General features: G+C 28.4%; 2 protein-coding genes across 2 annotated transcripts in view; both read left to right on the top strand.

Annotated features, from left to right (window-relative positions):
* LOC122515474 (nose resistant to fluoxetine protein 6-like) overlaps positions 1–13,188 on the top strand; it is a 44,138-nt gene extending 30,950 nt beyond the window's left edge. Inside the window, exon 13 of the mRNA XM_043632842.1 lies at positions 12,394–13,188. Within this exon, the coding sequence (XP_043488777.1) occupies positions 12,394–12,528 (135 nt within the window). The 3' untranslated portion in view covers positions 12,529–13,188. The remainder of the gene's footprint in view (positions 1–12,393) is intronic.
* Positions 13,189–14,299: 1,111 nt separating this feature from the next.
* Positions 14,300–15,759, top strand: LOC122515491. The gene is made up of 4 exons (XM_043632862.1): positions 14,300–14,437; positions 14,536–14,617; positions 14,687–14,858; positions 14,980–15,759. Exons 1-4 carry the CDS (start codon positions 14,414–14,416, stop codon positions 15,260–15,262), a joined length of 561 nt encoding a protein of 186 aa, XP_043488797.1. The 5' UTR covers positions 14,300–14,413; the 3' UTR covers positions 15,263–15,759.
* The last annotated feature ends 980 nt before the right edge of the window (positions 15,760–16,739 follow it).

The raw sequence follows: 16,739 nt of genomic DNA, 5'->3' as shown, positions 1-16,739 counted from the left end.
AGGATGTAGACGTTATTATTCCTTGTATTATTGTATTCATTCTGTATATCCTTTCGTATTCATTTTTGTATCGACGCCAGAGAATGAATCGAACCCTGCAGTCAAGCGGATCCGTTAACATTTTTCGATGCGTTTTTGTTATATCCACCGTGAGTGCGATTACATGTGATTTAAATCTTATGAAACTCGTAATAGGAGTGTTTTGATTAATTAGAACGACCATTGATGCGTCATTTAAAGTAAGGCCGTTACTAAACTTTGCAAATGCGTTTAAGATTATCCGATGTTTCGTGATAATACTAGAATGTTTAATTGACTCGTGATATGTAAAGTAGTGTCCCTTATTACGGAAGGGTTTGTCGATTTTTTCCGTATAATCCGGATTTCCACCCTTGTATAGGAGTTCTGTGTATTGGTTGCGAATTTCTAATTTATATGTTAGTGTTCGCTCTAATGTATACAATCGTTTCAACGGGTTAGTGTACGAATTTTCTAACCGGTTTTGCTTCTTCTCAACTGATAACATATCATCTATCTCGTTCGAGATAAAATCGAAATAGAAATGAATTTCTTAAATGGTTGCAAATTCTTTTGATTCATGATACATAATGCATAATACAGAATTGTCACACAAAAAATTTACAAGTCAAGTAAGATAGAATAAAAAGATAGAATTTTGTGACAATTCCGTATAAAACCCGGAAGTGGGGACTCGCACTGAAAAATGCAAGTATGCCACGTGCCATTCCGGGGTCCTACCTACTTCTAATTAAAGTTTCACATTCACTCAAAAAAATATACACGCATACCCACCCACACACTCAACGGTTCTCACATATACCACCAGGGTGCAAAAGTAGCCCAGTCAACGCGGGCCCACCACGGAACTTTCTTACTAACAGCTTCAAAATTTGATCTAATTTTCTAGTCAATCTTTAGTGAATCTGAAAACTTAAGCCACACAACATTTACTTCTCCATCTTCATTGTATTCAATATGAAATAACTACAATTTTCCCGAATGCCAATATATACTCTACATTTGTAAATAAAATAAAATATAACTTCAATAAAAACTTTAATAAAATAAAGATAATAAATATAATTTAAATAAAATACAATTATTAACAAAATTAATAAAATAAAACAACAAATAAGAAAAAGAAAAACTCTTGGTTAAGTAAATACAAAGTATAATACTATATTGGCTCGTCAGACAAAAAGCCTTGTAGCTTAAAAGCTCTGGTTGATAAATTAAACATAATAAGGAATTGCGGTTTTAACAAAAAATTAAACACGAATCTCACCTCTTGCTCGCTTCGCTTGTATACGGATTCAACAAAAAGGTTCACCTCGTTTATGGAAGTATAAGGAATACTTATACTTTTCTTATTTCGTTCTAGCTTAAATCGCTTTGTTCGTCGCTTTCTTTGTAAATTCTTCGCTGCTCATCTAAGACGTATCGTCGTAGGCGTCCAGTGGAAGAATAGGACGAGTGCTTTGTTTAATAGGCCCAGCAGGGCGTGCTTAGCAACGGTTTAAAAAGTGGGGAGGGACGATAAGAAAATTTCGTTATTTTCAATCTTTTCAAAATGATTGAGCCGCGTATTTCGAATATACGTTAAGAATCTATAATCTTTATAAATGGTACATAAATCGTTATTACGTTGAGTGCCTCACGAATTCTGAAGGAAATCCTCGTCAGGCTACGCTCGTTATTTAGTATTGAAAAAGAAGTATAACTTCAAAACAATCACAATAAATTCATATTGCACAATACGTTTCCATTCTTTTATGCTACACTCTCCATATTTTTATAATTAATTACAGATTACCTATCATAATGATAACATATTATTATTATTATTATCGTTATTAATTTTCCTTGTTAGTTTTTAATTTTTCTAGTTTATTAATTAATGTTATTATTATTACATTATTAGTATTATTATTATTAATTTTATTTTTACATAGAATATAGTTGATAAAGAAACCTGTTTCTCTTCCCTGCTTGATGATCAATAATATTTTCTAATGTAAGAAGATTATTTTTCTTTTACTATTATATTTTTATTCTCATTTATTTATTGAGGTTATTTAATTTTATATATATTGTTACGGCCCTGTTTCGAGCCGTCCTTGGAAAAAGGACGTGAAGGCCGTTTCCAAGCTACGAGTTGTTGATCAACAGAATTTGACAGGAGCTCGGAAAGCACGGACGTGTTTGTAATTCGGGAAACTGTAGAAAGAGTCTTAACGGTTGTAAGAGTTCGCGCTGTTTAATAAAGTTCTATTCTTGTTGTTTCACGAAATCTGTGTTTTGGGCGGGAGCGTTACAATATATATATTTATAGCGTGACCAGGTAAAAAGGAGGAGGATTGAAAATATGAGTAGATAAGCTACTAATTATTCTTTTCTATTAAGTTAACTAAATAACTTCAAAAAAAGAAAAGAAAAATATTTTCAATCGATCGATATTATATATATATAAGAAAGAATAAAAAGAATAACTTCAAAAATATCAAAATATAGATATCAGTCCACACTAAATATAAGAGAGATATATCGAATTACTTCACGCGTCAACAGCCATGGCGCGGTTACAGCATTAGTTCTCGCTCGATCATTTAAGTAAAGCAGCGCTGAGTACGATTAGTACTTGGATGGGTGACCCGCTTGAGAAAAAATGGGAAGAAGAAGAGAAGACAACTTCATGCCGTAAATTTGAAATCGTTTTGCCGCGCATCGTAAATACTGACAAACTTCGTGGTGTCGTTTTTACTGACGCTCGGAACAAAATCCACTCCCATTACATTTTCCCAAACGCGCCAAAAGAAGTATAACTTCAATAAATAATCATACATACTTGTAATGAGTTCAAATGTAATAGATTAAATACCATCGTTTTTTATTCAACGACCATGCCGCGCTGAAAGTACTGATCCTCGTTCGATCACTGAAGTCAAGCAGCGATGGGCACGATTAGTACTTGGATGGGTGACCGCTTGGTGGGTGGGAACAACGTGTGCTGTTTACGTCAAAACTTCGCCTAGTTTAATACCAAGCTGGTCCCAAGCTCAGACAAAGGAAGAGTATTTTTTCGAGGGAAAGGCTAGTAACACCTACCCTCGGTAAAAACAAAAATAAAGCGTTTCCGGCAATATCTTAAAATCTATTATAACAGGACCGAAGTTCTTATAAAAAGAAGAAGAAGAAGAGAAGAAGTGTTTTTTTTTCTTTGGATGTAAATCAATACACATTATATATTATTGAGCATTCTGTCGGTAAATGCTCATATAAGCTGCTTACAAACGCACATTTTTTTAAATAATGCGAAATAAAAAGTATACAAAGTTATAATAATTTTATACGAATCTATTTAATAAAAAAAAAATCATTTCAAAATTCAACTAATTTGCGGTCACTGAAATTACTTTTACCAGCATCCTTTGCGAAGAATCAACTTTCTATTCTTCTAGAAAACATGTTAAGGAAAAGAACTCTTTTTAAAGGCGAACTATATTTAGCCGATTTTACGTTGGTAGAAGTAAGAGATCGATTGATGACCATCGGTGGTTATTAAGTGGAACATTCATTACAATGATGTAAATCAGCAATTCTTTTATCATTTATGATAGTCCTTCGTTAAATATATAATATAATTATATTTTCTTGTTATTGTTTTTTTTTAGGTTAATAGTCGTACTCACATTTCTATTAATTATAATAGAAACGAACTACGATGTCCTGGTATACCAAAAACGATTGAAGGAAAATAACAATAATCTTCAAGACAGTAAAGCTATTAATTTTCTAGTAATAGGTAAATATACTTAATTATTTGTAATCCTGTTGTTACAACATACTATTGCGCTAATAACATTCCGCAAAAAATCCTTTGGATGTATCCTATCGTCGCATGAGTTAAGACTCCTACATATTCCGATAGTTTAAACGAGACCTTTGCATGAATGAGATACTTATTTGAGTGCCTAGTAACAAAAAGGATTATTATAGTTAATACTTATGGATAAACAAATTCTTATTTAATATCATAACGTTTTTTTTTTAGATGAACTTTAAACGCTAAACGATAATAATAAGGATCAATTGGAATAATTAAAATACCACAGTTTCTTTTGTAAAATATTCATAACTTTTTCCGCATATTCGAACACGAAAATAATATTTAGTTTGTATTTATATTATTATTAATTTATATTAATATTTAGTATGTATTTATATTATTATAAATAATAATAAATGAGATTTTTATATAATATTTACGAAGATTTTTACTTTCAACAGGATAATGATCCTATAAATACAGCAGACATTGTTAAGAATAAGATTACATACAATACCACTCACACTTTGTTTTCTTGTCTTTTGCTTTTTGTCACTTTGTCTTTTCTTTAGATTATTGCAATTTGCCTTGCCAAATTATCACAAGTACCTAGAGCATGGCTACTTTGCCATTTATGTGAACTACTGTAAATAGTTTCGATTTGTTTTATACTACTGATTAAATGCTACTCATTGTTTAGTTGTACTACTGCGAAAAAATTTGATTAGAAAGTCGTGTCGATAGGTCACAATATACTAGAATTTTTAAATATCTTATGAAGGGATACTCCCAAATATTAAAATAAACAAACAAAAAACATGTTTCTGTTACAACATTCTAATAATTTACATTTCTTCTTTTCTCCATCTGAATCTGAACACATGCATAGATCTTCAATGACTTAGATTAGTATTATGAATATCGTAATATACAAATTTATAATTATGAAAATAAATTGTTATACTTACTCGTAGTAAGTTCAAATGTAATTGATTATTACCATCGTTTTTAGCTCGTTGGATGTAGATCAATGCATATTATATATCACTGATTATTTCATAGCATCTTCTCTCTCCCCTAGACCTTGAAAAGTATTTGTATGCGCAACTACTGCACGAGTCTTATGATTGCAAAGCATTCTATCATTCTTAAGAAAATAAGCAAAAAGAGAAAACTGAGAATAAGCAATGATATTTATAACATGCGTTATCACTCTTTTTCGCATTTAAATTCTATCTGTCGTCTCTTTTCCCGCCCAACTTACGTAACACAGTAACCACAAAAAACCGTCTGTTTGACATTTACTTCTTACGCCTATGAGAGTAGAGATATTTTACATCAAGCATTTTATTTTCATACAATAATTATTGATTTAGAGAACAAAGCACAAGTACTTTTGTTAGTTTTTCTCGTTGCAAAAAAATTAATATTTTTTTTTATATTTCATACACTGGTAATCGTTTTGTTAGCACAAATTATTATGGTTTATAACCGTCAATTTATTGAATATTCTAACTATATTTATTAAAATCGATGAACTAAAGTCTATATATCGAAAGAAAACTTTATTATTTCACACAAGTCTTCACGTGAGTCCGCAATCCAAAGTGTCTCATTGACAATGAGATCTAAACTGTGCGGTGCGACAGTTACTCAGAGAGCCAATACTTAATAATTTTCCCATTTGAACACATATACAGTATTTCAAGAAAGTATTTGAGCACCTACAATAGAATACTATATTAATTATTATTATTTTTAATAAAGTTAAGGGTGTAAATTTAGTTTTCTTCGAAAATATGAAAATAAAACTTAAATCGATACGAACTTTGAGTTTTCTGCAATACCTATTTATACTTTTGTTGGTTATATATTCTGTATTATACAGTACCGTATTTTATTTTGAAGCCGCTGTAGTTTATAATTATTTAAGAGAAGATTTTGTATTGTATTTTATTATTTTTACGATGTTTTAAATGTAATACAATCAAATTTTATCTACAAATACACAAATTAATCTTTTACAATATATTTAGATAATGGTAAAGTATCGAAATTAATTTATTTAAACTGATATAAATATTGATTTACAACGATAATAAGTTTTTTGTTTATTAGTTAAATTATTAAATACTTGTATTTTGACGTGTTTTAAAGTTAAATAAATGTTATTTAACTTTAAAGCTTAAAATTTATATGATTTGTTTTTCCTTATTCACAACAAATATACATCACTCGATATTCCCACGTGACGACATTGTCGAGTTATAACAAAAAATAATAGAGTACTAATTAAAGCGTCAGGCGTTCAACATCATTGATGGAAAAGGTGGCATTATTTCAGGCAAAAAATGTAAATATTAAATAGCTTTTTAATGTAATTTTTTACAAGATTCTTGTAGAGCATAATAATAAGTATTTAATCAGCTTCTTCACTGCATCATTCCGATTATTTATTCTCAATTTATTCCCATCAATTTGAGCATTTGTAGTCTATCAACTTAATTCATTATAAAAGAAGAATATTTTCTTTTTATTGGTAATATTATAATCGTTATACCCATAATACCGTAATAAATAATATAAACAACGATTAATAAATTATATTCAAATGACTTTTGTAAATAATAAAGTGTAAAATTAATGTTTATTTTCGATAAGGTCTTTAGATCCAACCTAAATAACAAATTTTTGGATTACAATATAAATTTTTTTCACATAAATAACAAATTAATATAAGGAATATTAAAGAATCTGATATACTCTGTTAACATTTAGGATTGTTTAAAAGAAAGTACATTTCTTTTATCGTTTTTGTTAAAGGAAGTTCTATTATAAGAAATATTCATAAGTTGGATAAAATATGAGTCGTCGATATCAAAAACTAATCGGAATGGAAAACAAAAATGTTACAAATACAAGGTTAATTGGATAAATAAGAAAAAAGATTTTTTAACATGAATAATGACGCTCATAATCGTTATGTTAATATCATTTATTAAAATGAAAAAAACAGTTATTATAGGAGGGATAGATTATATAAAGACATCCTTCTAACGGCAATCAAACAGTTGTAGTTTTTCCGTCAGGTGGAGTGAAATCTTCCCAGCGCGTATACTCAGTTTTTTCACGGTCTTCGTGTATTATTAATCGAATATAGTCTTTAAAAATATCATTGTTTGTTGATCTTCATTTTATGTTTCTATCCTTCTAAATATTTATATTGTTACTATTTTGTATTATCTCGGAATATCTTTGTTCATCCAGTGTAACGACAAAACAGATACTTTCAAAAAATGCTAATGTAGCAACTAAATAGATTTCTTTCAAAGAGTTGTACATCAGTGTTACAAAAAATACAACGAAAGTACGTAAGAACATCACATAGGGAAAATGGAACGTCCAGTAGTCCAATTGCTAAATTATTTCGCAGCATTTATTTTCTTTCTTAATTATTGTACGGCAGATGAAACGAAAGAATTGAAGATCCGTACGATGCCAGTTTATGCAATGCTAGCAAACGCAGAACTTTTAAATTCAACTCAATGTAGAAAGGAACTGATTGAATTTCGAGAAGCCATCGATCAGCAGTTATTATGGAGCTTAAAAGGTACATGAAAGCTACGAGATAATTTCTATTATTAGGAATTTATATTATTATTGTTGAAAATAATTATTCATTTTACTATAAACGATATTTTTGGTATGATTATTTTATAAGGCAAAAATTTAAATAAGTAAGTTCGGAAGTCAAGGAAGGAACAATATTATAAAGAAAAAAAATTTTCTTCTTTTTTTAAATATTTTTTCACAGGAAAAGGATCGTTTCCAAATGATTCGAACTTTGTATAGCTTCCATTTAATATTTCGACTATTTAAAATACATTTTCTTCTTTCTAATTTTAAAATTGTAGATTGACAATTCATTTTAAGTCTTCTTGAAAGTTTAAATTTTGAGTTGCAAACAATGTACATATTCTAACATTGACTGTAACCATATAAAACAGACATATAAATAATTTATTAAAGTTTACATTAATATGCTATTAGTAAACGACCATATAAAATGCTTACGCTTTGCAAATTTTTCTACATAATGCGAAACAAAAGAATAAAAAGCTATAATTAATATAGATGACTCTATTTATTAAAAAAAATCAGTTTAAAAATCAGCTTTCTTTCGACTAACAAAATGGTTTCTTCTTCCTGAGTCGCACATAATAAATAGTTTCGATCAACAAAAAGATGAAATTTGTATTTTATTTCTTTTATCAAGTAATCGATGCGAGCGGCGATCCAAATACAGGATTCATTTATGGAAATAATTATTGGTTGGGTAGTAAAAGTCAATGCGAAGCTGCCGGAAACAGAAATCCTTTTCTACTATCGGAAGAGATATTACGAAACAATTTGAGATTTCGTCATATCGAAGATGAATTTCCACCTTTTGAAGTGAAATTCTTTGCTGCTAATTTTCAACATAATAGCACCTTACAATACCACATTGAAGTATTCAAGGAAGTAAGTTTCTATTGAAAATAAAAATAGTGATTTTAACAATCTTATTAAATATTTTGATATTTTTTTCCCAGGATTTGATAATACTCGGTATGTGCTTACCAGCATCCTGCTCGACGAATCAACTTTCTATTCTTCTAGAAAACGTGTTGAGGAAGAGAACTTTCTTTAAAGGAGAACTATATTCAGCCGATTTTACGTTGATTGAAGTACGAGATCTAATAGATGACCATCGATGGTTATTAAGTGGCACATTCATTACAATGATGTAAATCAACAATTCTTTTATCATTTATGATATTCTTTCGTTAAATATACAATAAAATTATGTTTCCTTGTTGTTGTCTTTTTTTAGGGTAATAGTCGTTCTCACATTCCTATTAATGATAATAGGAACGACCTATGATGTCCTAATATACCAAGAACGATTGAAGAAAGATAACAATTGTCTTCAAGACCATGAAAATGTTAAATCTCTATCGATCGGTAAATCTATTTTATAATTTGCAATCCATTTTTTCAACATACTTTTGAGTTATTTTCATTACATAAGAAATTATTTGTACGTACCCTATCTTCGGATTGGTGATGGGTAACGAGCGGGTTATTATAGCTAATTCGTATGGACAAACAAATAATAATTTAATATCAAAACGTTTATTTTTTTAGAAGAACTTCAAACGGTCAACGATAATAACAAGGATCAACTAAAAAAATTAAAATACCACAGATTTTTTTGTAAAATATTCCTAGCTTTTTCCGCATATTCGAACACGAAAATAATATTTAGTATGAAATCTGAAGATGCTGGTATTCCGACTATACACGGATTAAGATTTTTTTCGATGATATGGATTATTTCGCTGCATACAGGATACTTTCCAATGGATATTTTTGGTACAAATATTACGATTGAATTTAAGTTACATTAAAATAAGATATTTCAATTAAATTTATATATGCTTGTATATTAATTCTCTTTAATTTTCTGTTATGTTTATTAATAGACAATAGGTCGTTTCTTTTGAAAAAAGTAGATGATTTATTTTTTTACTTAATATACAGTGGGCATCTGGCAGTAGATACATTTTTTTGTTTTGGTGGTTTTCTTGTCTCCTACTTGTATTTAAAAAAAGTTATGGGCAAGAATACACGAACACCGCATAATTTTTTAAATGTAACAAAATTATATTTTCTCGCTCTCATGAAAAGGTTTATTAGGTAAGACCATTTTTTTAATTCCCTAAATCTAATATAATTAAAGTATTTTATGCATAAGTTTTTCAAATCCGAGGACAATAAAAACAATTTTTTTATTATATAAATAATATAAACTATGTTAGTGACTCTTATTTTGGTTGTTCATAAACACGATTTTTTGTTCGAGGATCTTTATATATGTGCATAGTAACATACGGGGTTATAATAACCGATTACAAAATATTAATAAAAAAATAAAAGAAGTGAAATATATTTGTTATGAGTAATTTTCTACAATGTCGGACATAGTGTAAATTCCACGCAATTTGTAGAAAGCAGAATTTATTTCACAACTTGATTGGTCATGCTATAAAATGTTATGAAGGTTTTATTCAATTTAAAAAATTTTCTATCGATTTCTAGAGTACAGTGGTGAAGGAAGTAATCTCAAGTAATTTTATGTGTAACAGTCAATGAAAATTAGAAATGCTGTGTTAAAATTCATTGAAAAGATTCAGTCAACTTAAAATATGTGTTTTAGTTGTCCCTTTATAAAGCAGGGAGTTGGAGGTTTGAAGTTATTTGAAGCTTAGAGAAAAAAAAAACGACAAATTAAGAAAGGACAAAGAAAGTTCTAGAAACAAACGATTTAGGGTAGTTTATCCGTTGTAAGTGACATTGATCGAGTATTGATTCTTATACTACAGCGATGATGCATATTTCGAGAAAATTCGATCTTTATCTATATTTGATGGAAGCTCAATTGACAACGGATAAACGGTTCTGAGATCACTAATTTTAATCGTATTAATAAATATATTTTTTTAATTTACATGGACTTTATATTAAATTTTTTTTACTTGGATATCCGAATATCAAAGATTTATGAATTTTTACATAAATTGGATCAAAATTTGAATTATAATTATTTGGAATTTCTTACTTATTTTTTCTACTTCTGCTATTTTAGATTGTCACCTACTTTCATTATATTAATCGGATTAGTGCAGATAAATGTAACGTGGTACAGTAAAACATCGCTCTTCTATATAACGGAACGATCACACGAAAATTGTCAGAAATATTGGTGGAGAAATATCCTCTATATTCATAATCTTTTTAGTGTACAAGATATGGTATGAACCTATGTGAATAGCAATTTTAAAAATTCTTCTATGATTAAGTTAATAATATAGATACAATATTACTTATCAATACCGATCTTTGCAGTGTATGAGTTGGAGTTGGTATTTGGCGAACGATATGCAATACTTCCTTACAGTAAATTTTCTGTTATTCTTATCTTCAATGTAAGGCATTCTACATTTTTTTCTATAAAAAGTTCTTTTTAAGCGAAAATAATTTTATTCAATCAAACATAATTTTATTTCAGGTACTTTAAAGTAGCAGCCAGTTTAATGGGCTTATTGTTTACATCATCGATCATTCTTTCTGGCTATATATCCTACATTTATAAATATACTCCTATGTAAATATCAATATTAATTATTATACATATTTCCGGTAATGTATAGTTTAAGTTTACTTAAAACTGTAATTATTTATAATGAGCTAGTATTTCACAGATTGCTGGGTTATTTTATTGAATGCAAATATGATTTCGTTTAATCCAAATAATTGGTTTCAGTGGAGAATTTGTCGTGTCTGAAAGAAAAAAATTTGAAGCTGTTGTTATTAAAAAATCCGTGAAAAATTGAGATTTCTATCTTTCTGTTCTCAGTAATACATCGACAGTTATATGCAATTTATTGCATTAAACTCATTCCTTATTAGCGACTTACAGACTTACTAGTGACTAACGAAAGTATCTAAATACTTGCCTTACTTATATGAAATAATTTATTAATTATTATATGTATATTTTTTTGTTCGACACTTACTAACATATTATCAACATTGGATGTAGGTATGACACTCTAGATTATATAGGTTGTCTAGTCAAGTGAAAGACCCTATATATGGGCTGTTTTCTATTTAAAGTCAATATGTCCAAGCGAACTCGTATAAAAAGATACTCGCGCAAAAGTATACTTTAATGATAGGGTTAATTCATTAATAAATTGAAGATTTTTTGCATTACAGTTTCAAAAGACAATACAGTCTTGTGAAAGAGCTGTATTATTCACCATTGGTTAGGATAGGACCTTACCTAGTGGGTGTGATTACTGCGTATATTCTTTTCAAATTAAACCATAAATTATTATGGAAAAAAGTAAACACATCTTCTGATCTCTTGTCGCTTACAAATACTTCACGATCAAATTATTTTCTTGATGCTGTTGATGATGACTCTAATGTTGATACAACTGATTTTAGAAAACAATAATACTCTTTTGGATACTGGGCAGTTTATGCAATTTATCAGTACTTTTTGGATTATATCAGAATAGATTATCAGTTTTAGCTGCTGCCTTTTACGTTGCTCTCGGTAGAAATGTATGGGCAATTGGTATAGCATGGATATTAATAGCGTGTTGTACAAATAATGGGGGTATAAATAAATATCTGATTCGATTGTTTAACTCGATATTATTACTTTCTTATCGTTATTAATCAAATCAATTCGCATTTTAGGTATAGTGAATCGTATTCTTTCGTGGAAGGTTTGGATGCCATTAAGTAGGTTGACTTACGGAGCTTTTTTGATTAATCCAATTCTTATAACTTCTATGAAATTATACAGTGAAACTTCCCCTCACTTTGATGATCTCCCATACGTATGTATTATTCTTACTTGTTTGTTTATATTAATAGATTTATATGAATTTTAATTAACTGTCATTATGTTTTCTTGCTTTGTTTTACAGTTAATTTTAGGTGTTGGATTCGTAGTAGTAAGTTACATTTGTGCTTACGTTGTATCGTTGATGTTCGAAATGCCGTATGTTTCTTTGATGAAGGAATGGATGAAATACTTGAACAAAAAACATGCGTATTTTTAAAGTTTACTTCTTTTGACGCGTTAGAAAAAAAATCATAAGTGCGAATTCTTACCATGCGCCACGCACAGTGACATGAAATTGACAGGATGAAGTTAGTTAGTATTTATGATGTGCGCGCACAGCGACATGAAATATTTGCCTGAAGTAAGTCGATAAATCTCGGAAAATATCGATGGACGGAAATATCGGACGGAAAATATCGGTGACGACTTGGCAAGAAAAAAAGGAACGTGCCAAAAACGGACCAAAATGAAAGCGCTAAGAATATAATACTGGAATGTAACTTCCATAAACAATAAAGACCAGAAAGTACTAGGAGAAATAGAAAAACGCAGACTAGATATCTGTGCTCTCTCTGAAACTAAAAAAAAAGGCAAAGGAAACTTTAGATATGGAAAATACGTCCTGTTCTATAGCGGAAAAATCAAAAATGGAAAAGCCACTTTGGGAGTGGGCCTACTAGTACACGAGGGATACGAAAATAACGTACTAGAGTCCAAATACATCAGCGATAGGATACTACAGGTAACGCTACAGCTCCAAAAGAAGACACTGACACACATAATCAATGTATATGTCCCCAAATGACATCAAACCTCAAAAAGAGAAAGAAGAATTCTACGAATTGCTGCAAGCGTACCTAGACAACATACCTAGGCAAGACGAGACTGTAATACTCAGAGGCTACAAACTTACGTCCACGTTGCTTTAGATAGTGCCTTGTTCGAAGCCTCTAGATAACGATAAATTCGAAAACTATTATCTAAGAGAAGCTATCTAAATAAAACTAGGGAATAAGAATATGCGATTTGTCAAATATGAAAAGAATTTTGCTGGCAACGTTGAACGTTGTTACCAAAGAGGGACACCTCTTCTCAAAGTAGGAAATGATCTTTGCTCTTCCATTAGCCGTCTAGTAGCTCCGCTTAATTAAAATTTCTTACCAACTTCACCAATTAATCTTTATTTAACTTTAACTGATAATTCGATTATCGTTAAATTGTCTTTATTATTCGATTGTCTATCAAATCTGTCTTCGTTATTGGATAATTTATTTGTAATATTTTGTATTTGACTTTATTATTCTATATTTCTATTTAATTCTATATTTCCTAGATCTAATTTCGATTACTGATACTTTCTTAATAGTAATACGTATCGGTAACGAAATTATTATTCAATTGCGATTAATAAATTATTTGATTATTTGACTTGATTGTTAACTAATATATAATACTACTTATGTTTATCTATAAATATTAATGCATAAAATGTTTAATGTAATGTTTGCAAAGTATGTTTTTTGTAACTAATTCTATCAATCAATAACGCAGGGATCTTTTTATATATGAGTGTATATTTTATATATATTGTAGTTAATTTAGTAAAGTTTATGAATAAGTTGTACTCCATTTAATACACGTTTAATTAAGAGTATTATAAAATTAAAGATTCTTACTTTTTTTATTGAAGAAATTCTTATACCTAAGGATAACTATCTCTGATATAATCAGCATTGTACCGTCCTCGCATTATTTATCTACGATCGCTAACTGGTGGTACTGGTAGTAACTAAAATGAAACTGGATAGATAAAAAGGGAAATTTTGAGCTTTTATATACTTCTGTACTTTTTGCTATTATTGAACTTCAAAAATTTGAATAATAGACAATAATAAAAAAACAGTTATACATATTCGATCAATCACATTACTTTTACTTGGATATTAATATAATATAATATTTTATACTTATTGTTAAATTTATTTAATTTGTTACATATTTTGTGTTCATGGTTATGTTGGTAACCTCAAAAAAATATAAGTAAAATAATATAACATTTAAATATATTATCTCTTTGTAATAAAATTTAAAAAATTTTAAATATGCATGATCTAATTCATCCTAGTGTAAGTTTGCATATTAATTTATCAAATTTATTTTTAATTTGTAATTATATATATTCTTACATAAATATTTAATATTTTATCTATTCTTTTTTTTTTAGTATTATTATATGGAAAAATTAGGTTGCGTTGATCCTATAAAAATTTCAAATGCATTTTATGTATATATGCAATTATGCGAAGGTAAGAATAAAATATACGATTATTAATTTCATAAAATATTTTAATGCGATTGAGAATTTTTTTTTATAGCTAAAAGATTTTGGTACGTGGATTATAAATATAATCAGGATGTAGATTTACTTTATTTAGAAACTAAGAGAAGTAAAAATTCAAATCTTGAAATTTATGTACCATGGGCTATATCATATTCATTAACCATAGATCTAATTGAAAAAATACAGCAGAAATTAGAAACAGAACGGTAAAAATAGAAATTTTTTTACGTACACTTTTTCTAAATGTTCATTGAAAATTATAAATTTCTATTACAATGATAAAATAAATCTAAGTTTGGACCAAATAACAGAATTATATGATTTCAGAATAACATTTGTATTTAAATCTGCGGACAGTACTAGTGTCTTTTATAGTGTTAATACTGGTCTTGTAAAACCGTTATCTCCAGCAATGAGAAAACTATTAAGAGAAAAAGAAGAGAAAAAAATAGCTCTGGAAAAAAATATCAAGAAAAATACAACTAATTTATACGAATTAGCAAAATCTATAAACACAGAAAATAAAAACATTGATCTTCAAATGACAGATAATAGCGAAATTAAAAATGATGAACCGATTGATGAAACTTCATCTGTAATAGAAGTATAATTTGAAATACTTAAGTAATTTCTTTATATTTTAATATGTATATATCTATTTAAATCTTTCGATACTACTGGTGACTACAGTTACCCAATGTTTGACACTCATGACATACTACCAGTGAATATAATCACCCAACATTATATGCTCACTGTATATTAATAGTGATTACAGTCATTCAATGTCATGCCTTCACTGTATACTAATGGTGATTTTAATCACCTAATATCATATGGTTACTGTTTACTAATGGTGACCATAGTCATCCACCATCATCGATATTTTGCTTCGGTTTACAATTTTTAAGATCTAAATGTCTTAGAATGCATTACATTATAATATCCCATCTTTTATCTACTTTGTAATAAAATGTACATTTGCGTTGTAACTGGCTCGTATAGTATTACCTTATTCATGATGCAAATATCTGTACAGCGAAAGCATACTCGCGAACGACATAGTCATATCAAAAGAGTTAAATATAAATATATAGTCTTCCATAATTTGTGTCATATTTCTTTTCAATATAGTGTCTGATTTCTTGCATCAAAAAAATAGAAAATCAACAAGATGAAGACAAATTGATGACAGTAATAATCAATAAATTATTAAATAAAAATAAATTACTTTGCAAAATTATTATGGTGATTTAAATTAATTTTAAAATATGAAAGAAATTATTTAACAACTTAATTGAATTAAACTTCTTTAATGCGTTCGCTATTAGTATCATCTATCTGTGATATACCAATTTTTGTTTAATTTATATTAAAATATAAATGAGATATATATTTCTTTTTATTACTTTCCCTTTTATGGGTTAGAGGGAATTCTTACATCTTTGCACAAAGTTTTCCAAAGCAATCATCTAATTAAATACCAATCCCATGCCCATCGTTGCTTAACTTCAATAATCTAATGGGAAATAGTTTTTTAGTTTTTTCAATGATTATAAATGAAATGTTAAATAAACAACACAAAAGATACATTATTCAAAAATTTATTCTTGAATCGTGTAATGTTTATATATATATATTATATATATATATATATGATAATAAATTTGAAGAGAATATCACTAAGAATTATGTAATGTATTAATGGTGATATGTAGTAAGCTGCCACTGTAAATATATGTATCAAATAAATAAACGTTTAGAAATCTTTATACGTGTGTATATCTTATTTTATGATAATAGTTCTTTAAGACGTTCTAAATTCTACAAAATACGAGGCACATACTACATTTTTATTTGTTATAACACATAATCGTAAATCATAGCAAACGTATTAATAAAAAAATTACTACTTTATATCTTAGTAGCACTATTTACGTACTTATATATTTATATATATATATATATATATATAAATAAGTACCCCGAGCTCATATGTGCTATTGAAAATATTTCATTCGTTAATTAAAATTTATCTACATGGCTGTAACATGTAAATGTATTATGTACACCTTCCAAACAATATT

Source organism: Polistes fuscatus, unplaced genomic scaffold, assembly GCF_010416935.1.
Source record: "Polistes fuscatus isolate 324 unplaced genomic scaffold, CU_Pfus_HIC Scaffold18, whole genome shotgun sequence".
Taxonomy (NCBI): Eukaryota; Metazoa; Arthropoda; class Insecta; order Hymenoptera; family Vespidae; genus Polistes; species Polistes fuscatus.
This window is presented reverse-complemented; position numbering and strand designations above follow the sequence as displayed.